The 25,964-nt window shown below is 58.6% G+C and overlaps 1 protein-coding gene across 2 annotated transcripts; it reads left to right on the top strand.

Annotated features, from left to right (window-relative positions):
- On the top strand, positions 1-25,964 carry L1CAM (L1 cell adhesion molecule). 2 transcript variants are annotated; one of them, XM_080653879.1, is made up of 28 exons: positions 1-118; positions 9,513-9,698; positions 12,582-12,596; positions 13,489-13,594; positions 14,060-14,262; positions 15,100-15,222; positions 15,327-15,497; positions 15,738-15,849; positions 15,966-16,150; positions 16,522-16,653; positions 16,765-16,908; positions 17,427-17,538; positions 17,662-17,828; positions 17,945-18,101; positions 18,299-18,423; positions 18,588-18,698; positions 18,943-19,140; positions 19,621-19,691; positions 19,876-20,098; positions 21,104-21,219; positions 21,416-21,623; positions 21,719-21,841; positions 21,957-22,130; positions 22,229-22,348; positions 22,471-22,638; positions 23,339-23,473; positions 23,774-23,846; positions 24,529-25,964. In XM_080653879.1, the coding sequence occupies exons 2-28, from the start codon at positions 9,623-9,625 to the stop codon at positions 24,758-24,760; spliced, it is 3,780 nt and encodes a 1,259-aa protein (XP_080510005.1). In that variant the 5' UTR covers positions 1-118; positions 9,513-9,622; the 3' UTR covers positions 24,761-25,964. The 2 variants fall into 2 exon arrangements, with proteins under 2 accessions (XP_080510005.1, XP_080510006.1); XM_080653880.1 differs by having other exon boundaries at positions 23,774-23,856.

Below are 25,964 nucleotides of genomic sequence, written 5' to 3'. Positions count from 1 at the left end.
CCCCGCCCGCCGCCTCCGACGCAGCATCGCCAGGCTTCGCAGACGCACTCGGGCGGCGGGTCCGAGGCCGGCGTGCGCGGAGGCTGGGCGGGCAGCCTGAGTGGCGGCCGTAGCGCAGGTAAGGCGGGCAGGCCTGCCCTTGGGATCCGGCCTCGGCTGCGACGTCCCCGGTCCCCAGTCTCTGGTCCTAGACCTGCCCCGGAGGCGAGAGCGTGAACGCCGCTCCGCTGGGCCCGCGGTCACCGGTGGGGCAGCCGGAGCCCCACCCAGGTGCCCCCCGGCTCGGCCCTGCGGACAGGAGTGGGGCTAGGGAAGGGGGCCAGGGCCAGAGCCCGACAGGTGAGGGGTACCTGGGTTGCTCCCAAAATGCGGACCCGAGGAGGGACACTCCGGGTGGGTGGGGGCAGTCAGACAAGGTCTGTGCAGGCAGGTGGGGGCTGAAGTTGGCACGTCCCTATGGGTGTGTGCGTGTGTGAGAAAGGGAGCGCGATGGGGCCTGATGACCGCCCCCCCACATAGGCTGCCGTGGGGTGTGGCCCTGGGCGTGGCTGGCCCTCTTTCCCAGTCGAGGTCCCAGTCCCACTGAAAATTCGGTGGCCAGCGTGGTGGGAGGGGAGGTGTGGCCAGCACGGTGGGAGGGGAGGTTGGGGTAGGCTGCCCCTGCAATGGGGGGTGGGGAGGGAACCGGGCTGGGCGCTGCCCGGCCCTCCACTCCAAGGTAGGGATGGGGGGCTTTGTTCTTCTCACTCTTCTTTCCAAACCCCAGCCTGGAGTTCCTGGGACTCCCCTCCGCGACTGCACCAGGATCGGGGTCTCCTCCCCAGAGGCTCAGGGTACGCCTGGAGCCTCAGTTTCTGAAGGCTCTTGTGGCCAAGAAAGGGTGCATCAGTGAGATGGGCCTGGGCACATGGTTGTAGAATGTGGGTCCATCAGGTAGAGGCGTGGGAGGGAGGGCATGACTGGCTCAGGGCCAGGGGTTCTAGAAAGCGAGATGCTCGGCTCGGGCCCTATCCCTACCCACTGCAGGTCTTTTGCCCGTTGCAAAGTCTTCCTGCCCCTGTTTGGTTATGGGAGGGTCCACAATTCCTATCACCCCCTTTCTAAGGCAGATTTTGGGAGTCTCTTGGTTGGCAGGGATGGCAAAGAACACCTAGTACAACCTGCTGCCCCCTGCAGGATATCTGGAACCCCGCCCATAACTGCCTGTCTCGCCGTGGCAGGCCTAGGGCCATCTGCCCCCTCAAGAAGGGGAGGCTTGGCATCCCCCTCCACTAGGTGCCCTCCTTCCAGTTAACTCCACCCAGAAGGCAGGGGCTTCTGGGCAGCCCAGTGCCATCTCTGCTGACTCATGTGAATAATCCAATCAGCCTTTCTTCCCATAAACTGTTTCTGAGCCTCATCTTTCTTGTCCCCGGTGGGGTGGCTGGGGCTGGGACCTGCCTGGGGCCTCTCACCTCTGGTCAGCTTCTTACTGTAGGCAGTGGGACTCAGCCAGGCCGGGCCTCTCACCTGGCACAGCGCCCATGCAGCGCCAGCACGTGCACCCATGGGCTCCTGAGCCTTCGGGGCTCGTAGGTGTTTGTGACCACATGGGGAGCTCAGGTCAGGGCTGGGACCCTCAGCTCCTGGCCATTTTTCTATGCTGCATCCTAGTCTCTTTCCATACTTATTTCTGTGTGTGTGTGTGTGTGTGTGTGTGTGTGTGTGTGCGCGATCCCAAAGGTGGTACATCTCATGGTGGTACACTTGAATTATACAGAAAAGAACAAAAGAAATTAAGAACCACTAGGGATCTGATCACCTAGAGAGAAACCCACTCAGCACACCCCAGCCTCAGTCTTCTTGGTTCACTACAACCTGCTCCTGGGAGGTTACTCCACCAGTGGCCAGACCCATGCAGAGCACCGAGTGGGCACACAGCAACCTGAGGCGGCGGGCCTCTCCCTGTGCAGTAATGAACTCCTCCCTGCCCTAGAACTCAGTAGCCCGTGGGCTGGGCTGCTCACTGCCAAGTGCCCGCTTGGGCCGGCTCACGGCTGCCCATGGAAAAGCCAGTAATGAACCACACTGACACTGTCTTCCGTCCTCGGGGGGCACAAACTGGCTTTCCTTTTTTCTTTGTGATTATCTGAAGGGGAAAGGAAGGCGCACAGTAAGGAAGGGCCCACTCCAGCAGACAGGAGCACCCAGGCTGCACTCCCATGGGCCTCTTTCTGCCGCTGGGGAGGGTGCCTTCCATGTCATGTGCTTGGGCAAGACTGGCTGGGGAGGGTGGAGGAGGCGGCCCCCGTGCCATACCTGCCACTCCCCAGCCGAGTGGCTCCAGATCCTCGGGCCCTTCCTGGCTTTGAGTGTCAGCCTTTTTGGTTAATCACATGAGGGCACGGGCTCCTTAATCTCTAAGGTCCCTTTCAAGGCAAACTGTCCCTGGTGCTACTTTAAACGGCAACAGCTGGAAAGAAGGCCTCTGGGTCACTCTTCTGGGCAGCGAGGGCCGTGTGGTCCTGCAGAGCCGCCCAGCCTCCAGGAGAGCCAAGGTGAAGGTGTGATAGAAGCGTTTTCTGGATCTCCTTCCTGGGCTAAAGACCGAAACAGCTCAGGGGCCAGCAGGGGTGTGGGTACCCTGAGCCTAGGAGGAGCATGCTCTGGGGAAGAACGGAATAGAGATGGGGTCCTGTGCAGAGATGGGCATCCCAGCCAACTGCCCTGCCCACCAGGCCCCCTCTGAGCCCCAAGGGCCCCGCCCTACCCTGTGATTCAGACAATGGGGGAGACAGGGTGTCTGGATCCTCCCTCTAGGGTTCCCAAGCTGGCTGCTGCATTTGCCCTGTCTCCTCCTCCCCTCATTGGGAAGGTTGGGTTTAGGTCCCTGGGTGGGGCCCTGTGCCAATCCTGGGCACCCCCTTCTGCTTCCCCACCCCCAGCCCTCAGTCACCCACCTTTCCACTCCCCCCCCCAGACATCACCTTTCCCCTCCCAGCTCAGTTGGAGTTTCACTGTGGGGGGTGCACCACTCCCTTCTCCCCCCACTTGCCTCTGCCTGCCCCACCCCTCCCTATAGGTGCCCTGGGTTCCACCTCTCAGCTTCTCCTTTTGTCTAGCTTCTCCCTCTGCTCCTCTCCCCTCCTGCCTTACCTCCTCTCCCATGTCCTGCTCTTGATTAAACTTGGCCCCTCTGAACTCTGAGCCATGGCTTCAGGTTGGGCTCAGACCTCCCGTGGGGGCCTCGTCTGACCTGGAGGGTGGACAGGGGCAGGCACCTGGTTACCTCCACCCAGAGCAAGGTTAGCAGGGCCAGCCTGCTTTCTCCCCCGATATCAACAGGATCTTTGTGGCTTCCTAAAGGCTGCAGAGAGGGAGGAGCCTGGAGGGCGGGGAGTTCCTCCGCAGGGGCAGGGTCTGGACTGCTGGTCTTTCCAGAAGCTTTTCTTTGTCCAGTGCCCCTCACCCAAGGCCTCAGGATCTTGTCTGGGTCCCAGGTCATGAAGCCGCGGAGGGAGCACCCAGCCACTGTTCTGACACTCATGCCAATCCTTGGCCCTAAACCCAGCAAGGACAGCTGTGCTGGCCTCGGAATGGGTGGAGCAGGAGGCTAACAGCGTCCTGGGCTTTGCACACTCGGCCATGCAGTCCTGCTGGGCTGTCCCTCTTGAAGGGAGGTTATGAGTCCCAAGGAAACCCCTCCTCCCCCACGCCTCAGCTTTCTGGGCTAAAACATGCAGAGCCGGACACATTGGGGCAGGGCAGCAGGGCTGGAGGTTTGTATAGGAGGTTAGCTTTGGGCGTGTGAGTGTGTGCTTATTCCTATTTGCATGTGTGGGGATCATATATCTGGCTGCATGTGTGCATTCGTGTGTGTATGTGTGTGATAGAGAGCATGCGCACACAGATCCTCCTCTGCCCACATGAGTCCCCTCAGATGCCCCTACTGGGCCTGTGCTAGGAAGGGGCGGGCCTGATGATGGTGGCTGCAGAGGCTGCCACGATGTGGGGTTTCCCAGTTGGGGTGTCCTCTGGCCCCTCCCCTGGCCTCCTGCCTTCATGCCTTAGGAATGCCTGGGACGACAGAGGCTCCATTGTCCGCCCCCAGTCTTCCTGTGCCCCCTCTGCCCTTTAAACCATTGGGAGTGGGGCTAGAGGGGCCTGGCAGTGTCTGAGCCATTTCTAGGCACCCGATCCGCGCCCCCCCCCCCCGCAACCCAGGCATCCCAGGGCTGGTGGGTCTGAACAGGAGGCAAGGGGCTGGTGCCTCTTGCTGCCGGCTGGGCCCCCCTTGCCTCTCCACTTTGCTTAGCACGTTCCCACATGGCCTGCCTGCTCTGCAGCCTTCTCTCCCCTCTAGTCCTGGAGGCAGGCCCTGCCCATGATAGGAACAGGATGTACATCCCCCCTCTGGCCTAGTCCCCAAGGCCCAAGTTCATTTCTGAGGTCGGGGGGTTTCTGTTCTGGCTCAGAGTCCAGAGCCAGAGAAAGGGCTTGGAGAGGGTGGGGATGCAGCTTTTAGTCTGTGGGCGCCAGTTTCCCCAACTGCGCATGGGATACTTGGCTGTGCTGCTGGCATTCCAGGAGTCTGGGAGGCCAGAGTCTTGGCCCCTACTCCACTGAGCCTCAGTTTCCCCTTCTGCACAGGGAGTCAGTGCTGTCCTTAAGCCCTGACTGGTAGTCAAAGCCTCTTTATGAGGAGGCCTTGTGACCTTTGGTGTCAAGAAAGGGGCCAGAGCAACCCAGCATTTTGGATAACGGGAGGGGCCCAAGGAACCCGGGCTGTCCTGAGTTGAAAGGGGAAAGGAATTTGCCTTCTTGTGGATGGGCGGCCTCCTGGGATGGGCAGTCATGTAAAACCCAAGGCTGAGGCATGGGATGGTTCCTGCTCTGTGCCGAGGGTCACATCCTACTTACGCGTGGCTTCCTCCCGAGATTTCCCTCCCAGCTTCCCCCATTTGCTTGCCATCTGCCTAGCAAATTAGGCCCTTCTCCAGGGTGCAGGGTGGCGTGGAGGCCATTCTCATCCAGGCTCCTGGCCCCCTGGGAACACATGCTGGGAAGCGGAGGCCCTGAGAGACGAGCTGGCACCCAGAGGAAGCCTCTGCCCCATTGAGAACCCCACCCCTGCTGAGTATCAGTGACCTTGGACATGGTACTCTGGTTCTCTGAGCCTCAGTTTCCTCATCTGTAAAATGGGGATAATGATAGCACATCCTTCCCATACAGCGATTTTAAAGGTTAAATGAGTGATGTGTGTAAAAGAGTCCCTGTGTGTGAAAGAGTCCCTGGCATGTCATAAGTGCTATCCATGAATTTACTCAATAAAACGGGGCAGCTAACTGTGACATGGGGGTGGGGGGCAGGGGGCACAGAGAAAAACTGTCCCTGCCCCTGATGGTGAGATTCTGCCTTCAGTGTAGACTGTTCTCTCTGCTCCTCCACAAAGGGTTAAGCTCTGTCCCACCCCTTCCTCATCCTTTAAGGAGAATGGTCCTTTACAGGTAAGCTGTCGTTGCCTTGGAGACCTCAGCCTTGTAGGGCCTGAGGGTGTACTCTGGGTGGGGGTGTCCTTCGGGAAGGGCGAGGCAGGGGGCACAGAAGAGGAAGCAGCCGTCCTTTAAGACTTCCAGGCCCCCAGGAACCTGCGGGGGCTCCCACCCGTCAGCCTCCTTTATATATTATCTAAATAACCCATTAGGCTGCAGTAAGCTTTCCTCTAGGCTTCCCCCATCTCTGCCAGTGGAGGGAGCTGGGCTCCATCTCCATGGAAACCCGCCAGCCACAGCCTGGGGGGGAGGGCGAGAAGGAGACTTAAAGGAACACAGTGCATGGGATGTAGGTGACACCCGCACCCTCACGTACGTGCCAACAGGCTCCAAGGCCCCCTCCAGTCCTGTTGAGGTGACAAACCAGGCATGCATGTCACCACACAGGCCCCCCAGACCTACAAATATGCAGGCGTGGTACCCACACTTTGACCGTCAGCACACACCTGGGGCACTGAGCCTTCAGCCCTGCCCCCATTCAGGTCTGCCAGGTCACGGGGCACTGCCATTCTCAACAGACACTGAGCTGGAGGACCTTCGTGTTACTTATAACTTGGGCAAGTATATTTCCATCAGATGGGAGGGGCAGAGAGGACAAGGCAGGACATGGGAGCTGGCTGGCACGCGTGCATGCAGTACACCCTTAAAGGTTCTCGGTGGGGCGGGGGACAGGTGTGTTCAGGGAGGAAAGCAAGCTACCCCAGGGCTCAGCCTGGCTCCATGTCCTCCCAAGTCTCCCCCAGCCAGTGGACAGAGGCCAGAGGAGAGCATTTCCAGAGGCCCAGTGGGGCCAGGGTATGGCCAGGGGCCGGGCCCCTCCCTGCAGGCTCCAGTGGGCCTGACCTTGCCAACCTCATCCACTTCAGTTCCTGCCACACCCTTTCCCTCTGCCTGCCTCTGAGTGGTGTGTGAGGCCCCAGGGGAGGATGGGTTCCCAGCTGGACCCACTGGGGAGCAGCCTGCCTTTGTTGTGCCCTCCCCCAGCCCAGTGATGGGTTTATGCAGTGGGTGGACACTCACTGTTGTGCCTGTGGACTCCTGGGCACGCCCCCCCCTCCCCCCCACCACCGCCCCAGCCAGGTGGCTGCTCATTTTGCCTTAGCCGCAATCTTGGAAGAATCCACTGCGGTCCTCCGGGTGCTTCTTCCTCCCCCTCTTCAGGGGGCCCACCTGCTCCCCGAGGGCCGGTCGGTAGTGGCTCATTCATCTCGTCTTACTACCACACCCTTGCTCCAGTGTCACAAGTGGCTGGGACCTGCTGCTCTGTCTCTGTCATCGTGGGCTTTGTTTGTCTCTGATGCTGGTTCACAGCTTCTCTGCTCCACCCTGCCCATCAGTCCAGCCTGACGTCCAAGTCCAAAAAGGCCCCCTCCTCTGACTCAGGTTCATCTCCTCTCCGCCTTCCCCGCCCCTTGCCTGGTGCATCCCCCAGGGTATAGGACTTGGAGGAGGCACCACTAGGCCTGTTCTCTCTCTCTCTCTCTCTCTCTCTCTCTCTCTCTCTCTCTCTCTCTCACACACACACACACACACACACACACACACACACACCTCACTCCTTGCTGGCCACTTCTCATCAGTGCTTTCTGCAGCTGTCTCCCACCCTTTGTACTCCTTTCCCCTCTTCTCTTCCTTTCCCTGCTGCCTGGGTCTCTATTTCTCCATTTCTTCATCTTGGAAACCGGGGTGGTCCAGCATCTGTCTTTGTCTTCCATTCCCTCCCCCAGCCCCACGTCTCAGCCTCTCCAGCTCCCTCCTGCCTCTTTCTCACCCTGTCTGTCACCCTTCCGTCTTCCCCCCATCTGCCCCACCTTCACAGACATGGCCTTGGCTCCATCTGTACACCAGCTTGTGGAATACTCCCCCCTCCCCTGCCCCTGGAGGTGCTGATGGGGGGTGGGGGGGGGCCCGCTGAGCTGACAACCTGAGCTGCTTGCTCTGTAATTGCCAGAGGAATGGTGAGAGATCAGAGACCCAGCAGCAGTGGGAGGAGAGGAGGCAGAGCTGCCAGCTGTCAGGGAGCCTCTCAACCTGGCTCCTGCCTGGCTCTGAGCGCCTGGGAAGGTGGCGAGTTGGTTGTCAAATACCAGGAGACTAAAAGGGGTTGGGTGTGAGACTGTGGGGCATGACGGGGTTGAGGGGATGGAATTTCCCCTGTGTATATGTCCGGGGTATATATGCCACACCCCATTCTGGGAGCCTAGATTTGGAGGACAAATGAAGGGGCTGGCATGACAGGGAATGTCATTCCAGCAAATGGAGCACTTGGGCCACCGAGTGCAGGAAGGTCCTTCTTTGAGTGTCTTTTCTCGCTTCTCCCTTCCCTCCCCCTCCTAACACCAGAGCGCTCAGAGCTCCCAAGGCTGCTGTTTGATCGCCTGCCCTCTGATCTGAGTCTCCTACTGCTTCCTACAGGCCTTGAAGTTGAGGCCTGGGGCCCACCCTGCTTGCACTGGCTTTCTTGGGGAAGGTGGGGGTGGAACAGGTCTGCTGTTGCTCCTCCCTTCTGGGCCCCAGCTCAGCTCTTGCAAGTTGGGAATTGGCTATGTGTTTGCCACTTCCTCTCCTCCCAAGTCATTCCCTTGGCCTTCAGCCCATCCACATTGACCCACTCTGGTGCTTCTCCCCCTCCCACTGCAGCATTGGGTGGGGGAGTCTGAGAGCTCCAAGCTGACTGCTATTCACTGCCATCTACTTTCCCTGCCCATTTCCCAAAGTCTGTTGCATTTGTTACTCTTCGTGGGTCACCTTACACAAAACCAATTTGTGGCTCCTGGTAGCCTCCTGACAAAGTCTAGATATCTTAGCACAGCATTCCAAGCCTCCCCACCTACCCCTCTGGCATCCTGGATGAAGCTTGGTCTCACTCTTCGTAAGGTCCTGGCTGGCACAAGGAGGATACCCAGTATGGGTTTAGCAAGGCATCCAGAATTCGGACTCCAGCCTCCAACCTCTCAGCCACCCAGCATCCTGCTCTTGCCCCGCTTGCACTTCCATCACTTGCCTCTCTCACACCTTTTCCTGTTTGGAGTCAAGGTGGTCTGTCTTCTTGGGAGTCTGTTTTCTCTTCAGAAGTCGGGCCTGCCAGGCACTGAAGAGGTGTCAGAAGCACTGTCCCAGAGCTTTCCCTGACCCCTGACCTGACCCTGGCTTGGAGCATCTGGAAGTGGGGAGGCTACAGTGCCTCTATTGCCCCCTGGGGGCCTGAGGGACAGCGGAGAGTTGCTTTCCTCCTTCCCTCCCTCCCTCCTGTCACTTCCTGAGGTCAGGCTTTCTTCCCCCTTCTTTGTTCATTTTCCTCAACCTATTCTGTGCAATGCAGCTTCTTTGGGCCCTTTTCCTTCCTTCCCTGTCTCCACTTCCCAAGCCCTTCAGGCTGGAACAGCATTCAGTGATCAGTAGGCTCTGAAACCCATACCAATGAGACTGCAACAAGAGTTCTTCTCTACATATGTGTGCACCCGTGCTTGTGTGTGCACACAAAAATAGCAGACGTGAGAAAATATCCCCCACAGACACACAAGAAAACAGGCACATGCTCCTGAGTGCAGCCCCCTCCCAGAGAAGATACATACAAATGTTCTCCTGCGTGCACACACACAGCCACATAAATACCCACACTCATGCCCAGGGGCACCTGCTTGCTGGCACATGAAGTCATACATGATAACAACATGCACAGAGCAGCCTGTGGCATGCCCAGGAGAGCTGATTGGGGCAACAAGTTGGTGATGGAGAGGCAGTTAATGGGAAAGGCAAATACAGCAAGTAGGAAGGGAATGAAAAGCAACCTGGAGGCCCAGCCAGTGCTTAGTTTCTTCAAAGTTGGGGGGGGAGGGATGGATAGGGGAGTCGACCAGCAGCGGGCGGGGCTAGGGGCGGGGCCAAGAGCCCTGACTCGCCCAGATGTTTGTAACTAACAACCATCCGTTTTCTCTTCTCTCCTCCCCCACCTTTTCCTTCCATCCTCCCCTCTCCCAGTGCCCCCACCCCCAGTTCCCGCCCCAAGCCGTCCACTAGCCCCCTTCCCACCAAGCCGAGCCTGAGCCGAATCCGGCCGGCTGTGCCGAGCCGCCGGCGCCGCCTGGAAGATGGCCGTGGCGCTGCGGTACTTGTGGCCTCTCCTCCTTTGCAGCCCCTGCCTGCTCATCCAGATCCCTGATGAATGTGAGTAGCTAGAGGGAGCCTTAGAGCCTCCCTTCACCGCCACGCTTGACTCCTCTTTATTTTCTAATTCCTCACCTTCTCCCGGTTCCGGACCCTCACCCCTTTAGCCCCTCATCCCTCCTTTCTTGGGCATGGAGTGGGCAGGAGGTACCCAGGACGTTGGGTACCTTTGGAGAGAACAGAATGGAAGGTTCAGGGTGTGTCAGCACCATGGACAGGGAACAGAGGCACGGACGGGGCTGGGGAAATTTCAGCACCACGGATAGAGGGTTCGGCACTGGACCTCCTCTGTGCCATCCCTGGGTCCGCCCCACCTCTCCACATACCCCTCCCCCAGGGGTGTGGCAGGCGGGTGGGAAAATGGGGCTCAACTAGCTTGTGTAAAGGCCTGGATTCAAATCTTGACCCCACTTCTAACTTGGGTAATCTCATCTTGGACCCATGTAGCCCTCTGAACTGAGACAGGAAAAGACACCTTGCGAAGGCCCAGCAGGCTTCTGGTGCTAACGATTTAATGCAGTTATTTGGTGGGTCTGGGAGGTGGGGCTGCTGGAACATTACATTTGTGTGGGATCACAGGTAGGTGCGGGGGTGTTTGGGATTGTAACTAGAGGGTTGTGACTGAATATGAGTATTTTTGTATGCCTGTGAGTTGGACAGGCTGTATATTTGTATATGTGTGGATGTGCGTGGCTATAATTGACTAAGTGTGGCTCTTGAGTGTGATTCCCGAGTGTGGTTTTGATTCCCTATATGGGTAAGCTTGTGAGTCACCAGAACTGTTATTTATTGGTCAGGTATGTAAAGGTCTGTAGGTATTTGCCTGTTAACATTTGCTTGTAGTGAATCGTGTGTGCATGTGAGTGGGGCTGCATGTGAGTACCTGTTTGTGTGTGTGTGGGGGGTATGTTACTGTGATGGTCTTTTCTCCTGAGTGTGAGCAGGAGTTGTAAACACTGCTGTAAGTGGCTGTTGGGTTTCAGTGAAGGGCATTTCACAGGGTAGTATTTGTGTATCTTGAGCCTGCTCCTTCCGTAGCTCCAATCCCTTTGCCCTTCACTTTGCCACCTTTTTCTCTGAGCCTGGACCTGGGGAAGGCCAGTGTCCCTGAGAGATGAGCTGGGAGCTAATAGTAAGAAAGAGTGTCCATGCCAGGAATGGGGCAGGGGCCAAAGGAGGTGGGCTTAGAAGGCACCTGGCATTAGGGAGCAGCAAGGGTTTAGAGGAGGTGGAGAGGGGCTGACAGAACAAAAGTTGGGGATGCCCCCTTAAATATACACTTGGAGGTCCATGCAGTCATGCCTATGCAGACTCCCCCAGCTACAGATGCACATGGACACACACATGGGCAGACACAGACAAGCCATCTGAACCCAGCCAGGTACAGCGATACAGAAGGGGCAGAACCCCGAGATGACACATAATAGGCACACAGACATGCATACATGTGCAGACACACAAAAAATGAGGGGTTTAGACACAAAGGAACAGTCATCCACACAGACACAGAGGCAGGCATACAGCACAAAATTGTGCACTGAAGGCAAGCATGCACACACAGCCTTCAGATGTACTCTGGCAAGACACACCCCTATACAAATATACTGGCGGACACAAACATACTGCGGTACACCCCAGGGCATCCACATGTGCTGGTCTCACACTTCTGCACATTTACACACATACTCACCCTCCTTCCCTCTCCATCTCCTCTCAGTTGCTTTTCAGGCCTTACCCTGCATATCCGCCCACCCTGCTACCACATGGGCTGGGCCATCTGGCCAGGTGCATCTGTGTGTGGAGAGGCAGGGAGAATTTGGAGAAAGGCAAGAGCAAGGAAAGAGAAGTAGGCCAAAGACCATGGCAGGTCCGAGGCTGCCCTGGCCATTGGCCTGCACTTGGTATTAACTTCGATACAATATGGCCTCCAGCTCAAGCTCGCTCCCCAGCCATACCAGGCCCCTTTGTTTCTTCCTGCTTTCCCCACCCAGTCCCTTTTCCCCATCCTGTAGTCCCTGTCATTGTCTTTTGCTCTTGGGCTGCCTGCCCTGGCCCCTCCCCAGTTCAGGGCTCTCTGCAGTGTCCCCAGGGGCCCCCTCCTCTCTCCTGGGGACCCTCACGCTGAGGTCTTCTGCAGACACAAAGCTTTCAGAAGCAGCCAACTGCTCCCTTCCCCGCCCTGCCTGCCCTCTCTCTCCTCCTTCTTCATAGCCACCCTGGCCAGTGCTGGGCTGAGTCCTGCAGCTGGGCAGTGACTCTGGCCTCGGCCTCAGGGAGCTCGGTGGCAGACTGGGAGGAAGCAAGGGGAGAAAACGAGGACTATGTCAGCCCTGCGGGCGATGGAAACTCAGATGGAAACTGCAGGGCCTTTGGGAGGGCTTCGCAGGGAGGGGGGCAGCTGGGCTCTGAAGGCTGGGCCTGGGTAATTGAAAACACTGAGCCCTGCTAATTGGATTAGGAGGGAAGTGGGCTGGAGCAGGGGAGGGTGCATTGGCCGTGGGCTGTCTGCCTCCCAGCCTCCCAAGGCATCCTGGGTGGGGTGGTAGTCAGTTCTTCAGGCCCTGTCAGGCAGATGCAAGCATCTATCCAAAGGGCACTCCTTTTAAAGGCATAAATTTCTCTCCCCCGGCCCTCTGGCACTGAGACCTGGGCATCGCCCCACCCGTAAAGCAGTGATCTGGGCTCTGTCCTGTCCTGGGTATTGACCTGCCACAGCTCCAGCCCAGGATGTGCCTCTCCCACCATGTTAAGCCACCTCTCCCACCCTCCCCTTGCCCAGGGGGGTCTGCCCATGCTTATTTCTTCCCATGCCATCGGGCCCCCTGCTGGGACTGTGTGTCAGCATTTCTCTCCGCTTTCTCCCTTGCTGCCTGGATTTCTCAGATGAAGGACAACATGGTAAGTTGGGGAAGGGTGAAAGTGTTTGCCAGAAGGCCAGGGAGAGAGGGAAAGAGGGGTTGCCAGCATGTCCCCCTCTCCCTCCTCCTCTCCCTGTGTGCCATGTGCCCTGTGCTGGTTGCTGTCTTTTCTCTTTTTTATTTATTTATTTATTTATGTATTTATTTATTTATTTTCAGAGAGGAAGAGAGAGGGATAGAGAGATAGGAACAATGATGAGAGAGATAAACATCAATTGGCTGCCTCCTGCACACGCCCCCCCCCCCCCCCCCCCCCACACACACACACACACACTGGGGATGGAGCCTGCAACCCGGGCATGTGCCCTGACCAGGAATCGAACTGTGACCTCCAGGCTGGTTGCTGTCTTTTCTGGCCCTTGGGTTCTTGTCCCACTGACTCAGGCTGGAGGCCCACCTCAGCCTCTCCCTCTCCCTGTCTCTCACCTGTGTGGGCTGTCTTTGTTCTGTCACTGCCCTGGTCTGGCTTTTCTCTATCATTCTTGCCATTTTTTCTGGTGCTCTGTTCTCTCTGATCCTCTCTCCCTGTGAGGGGTTTGCCCTTCTTGGTTTCTGTGTCCTTGGTTTTGTTCTCTGTTTCTTCCACTCTCTTTGGCTTCACCTCTCTCTTTGGGGCATCTTTCTTTGTTACTTTTGTTGCTGTTTTCTCTCTGTTCTGTCTCTTTCTATATTTGTTCTGTGTCCCTTTCTCTTTTTTCATGTCCCACAAGCTTATGGCCAAGCTATTTGGTCTCTCTAGCTTGTCCTAACTCTTCCCCCACCCCCATGGCCCTGGGGCCTCTACGGGCTCCAGACCCTGCCTCTCTCATGATGGGATGGGGGTTTAGGCCATGATGTCATCCTCACCACCACTGTCCCCATCCTGTCCCCAGTGATGGAGCCACCTGTCATCACGGAACAGTCTCCACGGCGCCTGGTTGTCTTCCCCACAGACGACATCAGCCTGAAGTGTGAAGCCAGTGGCAAACCTGAAGTGCAGTGAGTGACCTTCACCCTCTAAGCCCTGTTGTTGACCATGGACCTCAACTTCTAATTTGAAAAATATATATTTTTTTATTGATTTCAGAGATGGAGAGAGAGAGAGAGAGAAACATCAATGATGAGAGAGAATCATGGGTCAGCTGCCTCCCACAAGCCCCACACTGGGGATTGAGCCCACAACCCGGGCATGTGCCCTGACCTGGAATTGAACTCTGACCTCCTGGTTCACAGGTCGACGCTCAACCACTGAGCCATGCAGGCCGGGCTGACTTCAACTTCTAGTCCTCAGGCCTCCCATCTTCTGAGCCCCAAAGCCCCAGATTTCCCGCATCACCCTTGGTCCTTGCCCCATCCCAGCCTATCCCAGGGGCCCCTGGTTGCTACTGCCCTTGCCTCCGGTCTAGTCTAGCTCCTGATCCAGGTTTCAGGACCTCAGTCCTCTGAGCCCTTTTCTGCCCACAGGTTCCGCTGGACCCGGGATGGCATCCACTTCAAACCCAAGGAGGAACTGGGTGTGACCGTGCACCAGGCACCCCACTCGGGCTCCTTCACTATCACTGGCAACAACAGCAACTTTGCCCAGAGGTTCCAGGGCACCTATCGTTGCTTTGCCAGCAATAACCTGGGCACCGCCATGTCCCACGAGATCCAGCTCATGGCTGAGGGTGCGAGGCACTGCAGGGACAGGAGAAAGGCCTGGGACACATGACAGGGTCCCTGACCAAGTCTCAGGGACCTTGTGTGGGAGCTGTGGGCCCTTGCCGGCTTGTTGGCTTGTTGGGTGGAGGGTTGATGCTCTGCCTGCATTGTCCCTCCCTCTGCCTGCCCTGTCTGTCTGAGTCATTGCCTGGGCTTGAGCTTCTGTCCCCTCTCCATGTCTGCAGTCCCATTTGATTCTCCACCACTCTTGGGTCATCTCTCTCACTTCCCTCACCACTGTCTCCTTCCCTCTGCTTCCCCTCCTCCCTCCCCCCTGCTCCTTCCCCCCACCTCCAACCTGGCCTCCCTGGCTCTGCCTTTATCTGTGTCGCCCTTTCCCTGGGGTTTCCCCTCTGCATTCCATCCTCCCTGAGCTTGCTGCCTCCCAAGCTGGCTTCTCCTCTCTCTGCCCCTCCGGTTACCTTGGGAACCGTTGCCATGGTTTCTGTGTCAGGATGATGGAAGGGTCTGTGATTCCCGCATCCCACCACAGCTCCCCTCCCCCACTGCTGCACCTCAGGCTCCCCCCACCCATCCTTGTCCTGTCCTGGGGGTGGGAACTGAGAATTGTGGAGGGTTAACCCTTTACAGCCATCTGGCCAGCCCATCCTCTCCTGCATGGAGTGCCGGTCTCAGCCCTGAGCCCAGAAACGACCCAAAGTCTCTGCCTCCTTTTCTGTGACCTTGCTCATGATCTGGCGCTCTCACACCCTCAGCCATCCCTCCGCCTTTCCCCCACCCTGACCTGCCTTGACCAAGAGGAGAGTGGGGACCCATCGCACTGGCCTCTCTGTCGCTTCTAGGTGCTCCCAAATGGCCAAAGGAGACAGTGAAACCTGTTGAGGTAGAGGAAGGGGAGTCGGTGATTCTGCCTTGCCACCCTCCACCCAGTGCAGAGCCTCTGCGGATCTACTGGATGAACAGCAGTGGGTGCCCACAAGGGGGCCGCCACCTGGGGTGGGCGTGCCAGTGGGCACGTCTTCCTGGACAGAGGTCCTGACCTCTGCCTCCTTGACCCCCGCCCCCGCAGAGATCTTGCACATCAAACAGGATGAGAGGGTGACAATGGGCCAGAATGGCAACCTCTACTTCGCCAATGTGCTCACCTCGGACAACCACTCAGACTACATCTGCAATGCCCACTTCCTTGGCACTCGGACAATCATTCAAAAGGAACCCATTGACCTCCGGGTCAAAGCCAGTGAGTCCCAAAGGCTCTGACATGCCTGCACTCCTCTGTGACCCTCAGGCTTGGCCCATTCGCTAGGTCGGAGGACCTCAATCTTCCTCGAGGACAGCTTGGCTCCATCTCAACCCTCCCCAGACCCCTTCCTGGGTGGCAAGAGCAGAGATGGGGCTTCCCTTTAGCAGAGAATGAAACAGACCCCAGGGGCTCATGCGGGTGTCCAGAGTCATCCACTCCCTGGCTCCTTCCTCACAGCCAACAGCATGATCGACAGGAAGCCGCGCCTGCTCTTCCCCACCAATGCCAGCAGCCACCTGGTGGCCTTGCAGGGGCAACCACTGGTCCTGGAGTGCATCGCCGAGGGCTTGTGAGTCTAGGAGCCCAGGGTGGGGTTGGGCAGGGTCTCTGCTGAGGGGCAGGGCTCAGCAGCCCTGTCCTCTCTCCCCTCCACTCTCCTCCTTGGCCTCCCTGCACTGTGCCCAGCCCCACGCCCACCATCAAGTGGCTGCGTCCAAGCGGCCCCATGCCAGCCGACCGAGTCACCTACCAGAACCACAACAAGACTCTGCACCTGCTGAACGTGGGCGAGGAGGATGATGGCGAGTACCGTTGCCTGGCTGAGAACTCCCTGGGCAGTGACCGGCATGCCTACTACGTTACCGTGGAGGGTATGGTGCCTCTGCCAGGTTTAACCCCTGCCCGGTTGCATAGAATGGGGCTCCATAGATGTAGCTCAGTTGGTTAGAGCATCATCCTGATATGCCAAGGTTGCGGGTTCTATCCCTGGTCAGGGCACATACAAGAATCAACACTGAATGCATAAAATAGGTGGAACAACAAATCTCTCTCTCTCTCTCTCTCTCTCTCTCTCTCAAATCAATTTCATAAAGAAAGAATTAGAAAATCTTGAAGGAAAAAAAAAAAAAGAATGACCTCTGGAGACCGAAGTTTGCGATGTCACTGTCACAGGGGGTGGGGGGAGGCAAGGGGAGAACTGGCTGAGGCTGCGGGCTCAGGGAGGCTCTCCCCTTCCCCGCAGCTGCCCCATACTGGCTGCATAAGCCCCAGAGCCGTTTGTATGGGCCAGGGGAGACTGCCCGCCTGGACTGCCAAGTGCAGGGCAGGCCCGAACCAGAGGTCTCCTGGAGAATCAACGGCATCCCCGTGGAGGGTGAGAGCATGGGGAGCCCTAGGGGATGGGGGAGGAAGAGGAGTGGGGGAGGGGACTCAGCGTGGCTCACTGCCCTGCCCTGGCCTCTGGACCCACCTGCCGCACTCACAGAGCTGGGCAAGGACCAGAAGTACCGGATCCAGCATGGAGCCCTGATCCTGAGCAACGTGCAGCCCAGCGACACGATGGTGACCCAGTGCGAGGCCCGCAACCGGCACGGGCTCCTGCTGGCCAATGCCTACATCTATGTTGTCCGTGAGTGCCAGCAAGCTAGGCCCCCTCCCCTCCCCTCTGTGCCCCACAACCGCCAGTCTGTCCCTGTAGCCCACCAGGCTGACAGCCAGCAGCTGGTTTGTCTACCACCGCTGCTTTCCTTCTCTTGGGGCCCCTCACCCCATCTCTCGCTTATCCTCACAACAGCAGAGCAGGGAGTCAGAGGAAGGGCAGATGAGGAAGCAGCCTCAGAGAGAGCTCTGGCTTACCCCATGTCACCCTGGCCAGGACATGCCCAAGGCCAGCATGGTGGCTCCTCTCCTGGAGCCTCCAGGAAAATGGGGGCCGGGCCAGGAAGGGGTAGACTGTCAGTGGGGGCTCGAATGATTGGTAAAACTTGGGCGGCTGGGATATGGAGACACATCTGAGGCCGAGAGAGGCTCAGCCTGGCGGGGGCCTGAGCTGGGCACAGGGATGCCTGATGGGTAGAGCTCCCCTGCAGAGCCCTGAATCTGCCCCCTTGCCCCCCCCTGCCCCCGCGCCCCCGCACTGTCTCCCAGAGCTGCCAGCCAAGATCCTGACCCCAGACAATGAGACCTACTTGGCAGTCGAGGGCAGCACTGCCTACCTTCTGTGCAAGGTCTTTGGAGCCCCTGTGCCCAGCGTCCAGTGGTAAGTGCTCCCACTCAGCAGGGGTGGTCTGAGCCATCTTCTGGCTTAGGGAGCCAGGGAGGGCAGGGAGCGCATGGCTGGGGTCTGAGCCAGCGCCCCCCCTCGCCCCCCACACTTGTGCAGGCTGGACAAGGAAGGAAAGACGGTGCTACAAGACGAACGCTTCTTCCCCTACACCAACGGGACCCTTGGCATTCGAGACCTCCAGGCCAATGACACAGGACACTATTTCTGCCAGGCTGCCAATGACCAAAACAATGTAACCATTGTGGCGAACCTGCAGGTCAAAGGTCAGGTGACCCCCTCCATGTGACCCTCCTCCCCATGTGATTAGCACCTCCAGGAGGGATGGTCAGGGTCTCTGGAGGACACCAGAGTGACCCTCCCTTCCTATCATTGCCCTCAGATGCCACTCGGATCACACAGGGGCCCCAGAGCACAATCAAGAAGAAAGGCTCAAGGGTGACATTAACCTGCCAGGCCACCTTTGACCCCTCCTTGCAGCAGAGCATCACCTGGCGTAGAGATGGTCGCAGCCTCCAGGAGCTTGGGGACAGTGACAAGTGCGGGCCCAGTGGAAGGGGGCAGTGTGGGAAAAGCAGAATCTCCAGACCTGGCCTCATCCATGGGGGGAGCACCCCTACTTTGAGGGAGAAAGTTCTGGCAGGAGTGGGGAGGAAGGGAGCAGAGCACAGATGGTGGAGAGAGTGGTGGGTCCATTGGGAGCTTAAGGACAAGCATCCCTCCCTCACCTTCCCAGGTACTTCATAGAGGATGGGCACCTGGTCATCCACAGCCTGGACTACAGCGACCAGGGCAACTACAGCTGTGTGGCCAGCACAAAGCTGGATGTGGTGGAAAGCAGGGCAGAGCTCCAGGTGGTGGGTGAGTCCTAGGGGGGGGCAGCAGGCTCGTGGCCTGGAGGCCTGGTGGGGCACCAGGCCTTGGAGCACAGGGGCCCAGGTTCACATGACAGGGCCCTTTTGAGCTGGGGGTCTGATCTTTGGGCTCGAGCATGGACCAGAAAATCCACCTTCTGTGGCCCTCAGGGAGCCCCGGGCCGGTGCCGCAGCTGGAGCTGTCTGATCGTCACCTGCTGAAGCAAAGCCAGGTGCGCCTGTCCTGGAGCCCCGCTGACGACCACAACGCCCCCATTGAGAGTAAGAGGCCTGAGCATGATGCCACTCACCTCCCCCACTGCCACCCCTGCTAGCCCTCCCTCCTCCCGGAGCCCTGGCTCCATGACTGCACCTCACTGGGGCTCACGTTTCCTCATGCAAGTCCCAGAATGCCAGTTGCCTTGGGCACTCCCTCCCTCCCTCGGCCCGAGCCAGACTTGGACCCCCATTACCCGTCCCCATGCCACACGCTGATAACTCCACTGCGATTCACTCCTTTTTGTAGAGTATGACATTGAATTTGAAGACAAGGAGATGGCTCCTGAGAAATGGTACAGTCTGGGCAAGGTGCCTGGAAACCAGACCTCCACCACCCTCAAGTTGTCACCCTATGTCCACTACACCTTTAGAGTTACTGCCATCAACAAATATGGCCCTGGGGAGCCCAGCCCGGCCTCTGAGACTGTGGTCACACCGGAGGCAGGTGAGCTACTTGGGAGGGGTCTCAGATGCAGGGTCCCTGGGCTCTGCAAGCAGGGCCTGCAGAGGGGATTGTGCCCAAGTCCTCCGCTTTCAGGTTTTCAGAAGGAGCTGGGGGATGGGGTTCCCTCGGGGCTAATGGCCAGAATGGGCCATTCCTTCCTTGGTCCTCTGACTTTCTCTGCCTCAGCAGGAGCCCACAGCATTGATGTCTTTTTTAAAGCTTTTTTTAAAAAACCTATGTCTTACTGATTTCAGAGAGAGGAAGGGAGAGGGAGAGAGAGATAGAAACATCAATGATGAAAGTGAATCATTGATTGGCTGCCTCCTGCATGGCCCACACTGGGGATCGAGCCTGCAACCCGGGCATGTGCCCTGACGGGGAATCGAACCATGACCTCCTGGTTCATGGGTCGACACTCAACCCCTGAGCCATGCCGGCCAGGCCCCAGCATTGATGTATTAACAATACATTACTTTCCAGCCCCAGAGAAGAACCCTGTGGACGTGAAGGGGGAAGGGAACGAGACCAACAATATGGTCATCACTTGGAAGGTGAGGGGGCCTGAGCTGAGCTCGCCCCAGGACATTATGCCAGGACCCACATGTTTGCCAATCCCCTGGCTGTGCTAAGGACCAGAGGATGACTGGGGATGTGAGGCTGGGTCACAGGTGGGGGTGTGTCACAGGAGGGGACTGCTCTTGGCTGACCAGATCCTGTTCTGCTCGCTCCCTACAGCCACTCAGGTGGATGGACTGGAACGCCCCCCAGGTTCAGTACCGCGTCCAGTGGCGCCCTCAGGGGACGCGAGGGGCCTGGCAGGAGCAGATCGTGAGCGACCCCTTCTTGGTGGTGTCCAACACCTCCACCTTTGTGCCCTATGAGATCAAGGTCCAGGCCATCAACAGCCAGGGCAAGGGCCCTGAGCCCCAGGTCACCATTGGCTACTCTGGGGAAGACTGTGAGTAGCGGGTGTGGAGCCCACGTGTGCTTTCACAGCCCACTCCCCTCCCAGCCCCTACCTCTCAATAGCGCATTTCATAGGAGTAAGAATATTCTGTTGTCTTACATAACCATAGTGCCATTGCGAAAGTCCAGAGAGTTATCATTGACACAATACATTTCTGTAGTTGGCAGTCAATATTCCAGTTGTACTAGTTAGTGCTGTCTTTCCCCCAGCCCAGGGTCCAGTCCAGGGTCTAGTCAGGATCCAGTCCAGGGTCCAGTCAGGATCCAGTCCAAGGTCCAGTCCAGGGTCCAGTCAGGATCCAGTCCAGGGTCCAGTCAGGATCCAGTCCAGGGTCCAGTCAGGATCCAGTCCAGGGTCTAATCAGGATCCAGTCCAGGGTCCAGTCATGATCCAGTCCAGGGTCCAGTCAGGATCCAGTCCAGGGTCCAGTCACGATCCAGTCCAGGGTCTAGTCAGGATCCAGTCCAGGGTCCAGTCCAGGGTCCAGTCACGATCCAGTCCAGGGTCCAGTCAGGATCCAGTCCAGGGTCCAGTCAGGATCCAGTCCAGGGTCTAGTCAGGATCCAGTCCAGGGTCCAGTCCAGGGTCCAGTCACGACCCAGTCCAGGGTCCAGTCAGGATCCAGTCCAGGGTCCAGTCAGGATCCAGTCCAGGGTCTAGTCAGGATCCAGTCCAGGGTCCAGTCCAGGGTGCAGCCCAGGATCCCACACGGGGTCCTGCTGCTTTCCTTCCCTTGAATTGAAACATCAGATGTTCACTTTGATCACCCCGTCAAGATCTTCTCTGGTTACTCCTCCCTGTATTACTGTTTTCTGCCTTGCAATTAATAAACAGCCTGCAGAGAGAGACAGACCCTGAGGCCATGCAAATGCCCTGCCCCTCAACTGCCTGCCTCCCATAGAGCTTCCAAATCCAACTGCCCCCCTCCCCGAGGGAGGGTTCTGGACTGGCCTCAGGATGTCACAGGCCCTCATCCACGTTACTGGTTCCTTCCAGATCCCCAGGCAAAACCTAAGCTGGAAGACATCAAAATTCTCAACGCGAGCACCGTGCTGGTCAAGTGGTGGCCTGTGGATCCAGCTCAGGTCAAGGGCCACCTCCGCGGATACAATGTAAGGGTCTGAGGTGTGGGAGGTGGGGTGATCCCTGGGGTGAGGCCACCAAGAGGGAGAGAAGATTGGAGGCGGGCCTCTGCCACCTGCCAGCTGCTCTTCTGGAAGTCCCTGGGTTGTGAGGAAAGGGTCCCCGTTGAGGGCAGTGGGTAGCATGTACCCGGGGGTCACTGCGGGATCTCCTGTCCACCTGCAGTTGACGTACTGGTGGGAGGGCAGTCAGAGGAGGCACAGCAAGAGGCACATCCACAACCACAAAAGCCACGTGGTGGTGCCCGCCAACACCACCAGCACCGTCCTGGAGGGCCTGCGGCCCTACAGCTCCTATCACCTGGAGTTGCGGGCTTTTAACAGCCGGGGCTTGGGGCCCGCCAGCGAGACGACCTTCAGCACCCCAGAGGGAGGTGAGGTTTGCACTCCATGCCCCGGTCCCGGCCCCTCCTCGCTGTCCCAGGGCGAGCCTGGGTGAGGACCTGCTGCTCGTCTCTGTGCCCTGCAGTGCCCGGCCCCCCGGAGGCATTGCACCTGGAATGCCAGTCCGACACCAGCCTACTGCTGCACTGGCAGCCTCCGTTCAGCCACAACGGCGTGCTCACTGGCTACGTGCTGTCCTGCTTGCCACGTATGGATGTCGGGGGCTCAGAGCCCCAGCCCAGCCTGAGCGGGAGCTGGAGGGGAGCTGGGGTGTGGGTAGAGCTGTCTGCCAAGGCTCAATCCCTCCCCGCCTGTCCTTGCAGTGGGTGACGGGGGCGAGGAGCAGTTGTCCTTCAACCTCTCGGACCCCGAGCTGCGGGCGTACAACCTGACCAACCTTAGCCCGCACCTGCAGTACCGCTTCCAGCTGCAGGCCACCACGAAGCAGGGCCCTGGTGAGGCCATTACGCGGGAAGGAGGCACCATGGCCTTAACTGGTAAGGTGGAGGGCTGAGGAGGCCCCGTCAGGCAGCCAGGCCCAGGAGGGCGGAACTTGAGCTGCCTCGAGGTCCCATACCCTCCTCTCGCTCCCCAGGGACCCCAGATTTTGTCGGCCTCTCGGCCATAGCCGGCGAGAATTACAGCGTGGTCTCCTGGGTCCCCAAGGAGGGCCAGTGCAACTTCGGGTTCCAGATCTTGTTCAAACCCCGGGGCGGTGAGCATGCATGAGGCCTCTGGGGGGAGAAGGAGCTCTGGGCCCAGAGGGGCTGGGGATGGTGTGGAGCACGGTGATGCCCGGGACTCCCACTCATCCCTGCTGCCCTCTTGCTCCTGCAGATGAGAAAATGGACGCTTATATCCCGCCGCAGTATGTCAACTACAACCAGAGGTCCTACACGCAGTGGGACTTGCAGCCGGGTACTGACTACGAGATCCAACTGCTCAAGGAGACGCTCAAGGAGACGGTGCTCCTGCGCCAAATAGCTGTGAAGACCAACGGCACTGGTGAAGCCCTGGGGAGCTCAGGGCGCCATGCAATTAGCTTCCCTCTGTCCCCAGCTCAGCCACCACCACCCTAGGCCCCATGGCTCCTCTCTCCTCCCAGAATCTGGGTACCCCTTGGCCCATGACAGAAAAGTCCAGGCCCCAGAAACAGCCCATTTTAGTATCCTTCTGTTTTAACTGTTTCTAAGGCAGTCATTTTCTCAGAAGGTTTTCTTCCCTGCCCCCTGCTCTCCAGATAGTCCGCCCTTTCACATCAATTACACACACCCCTCGCCCGGCCGGTGTGGCTCAGTGGTTGAGTGTCGACCTATGAACCAGGAGGTCACGGTTCGATTCCTGGTCAGGGCACATGCCTGGATTGCAGTCTCGATCCCCAGTGCGGGGCGTGCAGGAGGCAGCCGATCAACGATTCTCTCTCATCATTGATGTTGATGTGTCTATCTCTCTCCCCCTTCCTCTCTGAAATCAATAAATTACAGGCACCCCTCAGCCCCAGGTCATCACCCCCCACCTGGTCCTCTGTTCTCTGTTGTCTGTGGACCAGGCCTGCCGCTGCCCCTACCCATTCCTTGAGGGAAGAGGGGTTGTGACAAAAGTGAGGCCCCCACACAAGACCATGAACCTGGGGGCATTGGCTTGGGCTGAGGGGCTGCAGCGCCCGGGGGCTCTGTCTCACTCGGGACCCGGCCCTCCCCATCAGGCCGAATAAGACTCCCTCCCCCCGGCTTTGCCACCGAGGGCTGGTTCATCGGCTTCGTCAGCGCCATCATCCTCTTGCTTCTCATCTTGCTCATCCTCTGCTTTATCAAGCGCAGCAAGGGTGGCAAGTACTCAGGTAACCCTGACCCTGGGCCACCCTGTGTCCCTTTCACAAGTCCCTCTGGGTCCCCGAGCCCCTGGCAGGATGGCATGGGCATGTTGGGGGGCAGGCAGGGACCCAGAGCAAATGGCAGCCATGTGGGGTGAGGGGTACACCCTTGAAAGTTTCCTGGCTTTTGAGAGCTGCTGAGACAGTGCTGGGGGCGCTCAGAGCACAGAGAGGGGGCCTCGCCTGTGTCCCCGTCTGGGGGTGGGGCCCAGTGTCCAGGGATAAGCTGGGGCTGGAGAAGCAGTCAGCTCCTCTCTGTGTCTTCAGTAAAAGACAAAGAGGACACCCAGGTGGACTCTGAGGCCCGGCCGATGAAGGATGAGACCTTCGGCGAGTATAGGTGAGCTGGGGTGGGAGTACTGCCGGCCAGCTGCCCAGCACCACCCTCCCTTTCATATCTGACGCTGTCTCTCTCTCTTCTCTGTGCTGCTGGGTGACATCAGGTCCCTGGAGAGGTAAGGCAGGGGTGGTGGGAAGATACTGTCAGACCCTGATGGCAGGGACCCTCCCCCCCCACCATGGACAGTATGTGCTTCGAAGAGCCGGGGCCCCGCCTGCCAGGCTCTGAACTCCCTCAGCGTCTGACCTGGCAGCTCCCTGCTTCAGGGACAAGCCAACCCCTCCAGCTCCTCTTCCACACACTGACACCCAGCTTCCAGGCCTGGCTGTCACCTTCCCAGCTCCCCTACTCTGGGCTCTGCAAGGGCTGACAGCTGGCTAGGAATCTGGCTCACCTATTGGCAAAGAGCCAGGCCCCATGAGCCCCCCAGGCTAAGCGCATCTGCCAGGATTCTGGGTATCTCACGCCTTGCCCTTCTGGGGGTGTGCATGCCACTGGCCCCCATGGATGTATGTCAAGGATGCGAACCTCATCCCCATTGCATTCAGAGCAAATGGAAGGCAGACAGAGCCTGGACCACTGGGGCCCCACCAGGCCTCCCAGCCAGGCCTCCTCCCTCAGGCCAGCACCCGCCGGGCCCCCTGGGCAGCCTCCCACTCCCCTCTGCCCTCTGCCCCTGCAGCGACAACGAGGAGAAGGCCTTCGGCAGTAGCCAGCCATCCCTCAATGGAGACATCAAGCCCCTGGGCAGTGATGACAGCCTGGCTGACTATGGGGGCAGCGTGGATGTCCAATTCAATGAGGACGGCTCCTTCATTGGCCAGTACAGCGGCAAGAAAGAGAAGGAGGCAGCAGGAGGCAATGACAGCTCGGGAGCTGCCTCCCCCATCAACCCCACAGGGACCCTGGAGTAGTGGGGTCCAGCCCGGCGAGGCAGCCGGGGTGCAGCCCAGGGCCAGGCCGCAGGGGAGTTGGAGGCCAAGACCCCCGGCCCGAAGCCCATTCTGGGTCCCTGACCTCGGGACCAAGGCCCCTCCCTGTCTCCACCAGGCCTCGCCCCACCCTCTGGCCCTGAGCCTTTGGGAGGCTTGAGTTGGGAGCAAGAGAGAGGAGTTCACTGCCTGACCCCCTTTTGATTACCCGCACCCCACTTTATTGCCAAAACCCAGCTGCACTCCTTGCTGGGCACACACTGCTTTGCTCCAGCTCGGGGCCGGCTGATCACTCGCACGTCAGTAGCCTTCAGGTGCTGCCTCGCCAGCCTTGGGCAGACGGAGGCTGAGCTGGCCCGGGAGGGGAAGTGGGGACGGTCCCAGAGTGGTCTCCCAGATGCTGCCTGGAGGGACCTCCTCAGGACCAGGATTGACACTCATCCCCAGCCACTCCTTGGCCAGCCTGGCTGGGACTGAGGATGGAATTCAGTGTCCCCACCATCTGCTCCCTTTTCTTTGCCATCTCTGCTTCCACCAGGGTGGGGGCTGGGTAAACTGGCTCTGGGTGCAGAGGAGGCCATCAGGGGGGCCCCAGAGTCCCCATGCGCCAGTATCACCCTCCTCCTGCTGCCCACCCCACGCTGCGGCCAGCTTTCAGGAGCTCCATACACACGCTGCCTTCGGTACCCACCAGACAACATCCAAGTGGCCTCCATCACTGCCAGGGTGCGGGGCGGGTACAGCTCCTCCCCACTCCCCGTGGCCCCCGCCTCTCCCAGCCGCTACCACACTCTAGGACCCCTTAGCAGCCCCGCACCCCCAGTCTGAACAGTTTTCCCCCCTCGGCCTTTCCCTCTGCCCACCTTGGGAATGTAAATACACCGTGACTTTGAAAATTCCTAGCCTTGCCCTTTCCCCATATGCCACTAGTGTGTAGGCAGATGTCTGAGTCTCTAGGTGGTTTCTAGGTTTTCTAGCAATTAGCTTTGATCCCATCCCAGGAAAAACTCAAACAGCCAACAAACAGGAAAGATGGGTTCTCCCAGCTCTGCTGTGCTCCTGCCGGCAGCCCCATCTCCCTGTCTGCCTTTGCTTGGTCTGTTGATAAGCCCAGTACAAAAAAGTATATATATATATGTATATAAATATCAGAATTATAACAGGCAAATAAAAACCTGGAAACGAA

Source organism: Plecotus auritus (genome assembly GCF_963455305.1).
Source record: "Plecotus auritus genome assembly, chromosome: X".
NCBI lineage: Eukaryota > Metazoa > Chordata > Mammalia > Chiroptera > Vespertilionidae > Plecotus > Plecotus auritus.
Note: the sequence above shows the minus strand (reverse complement) of the source record. Positions and strands in the feature narration are given on the sequence as shown.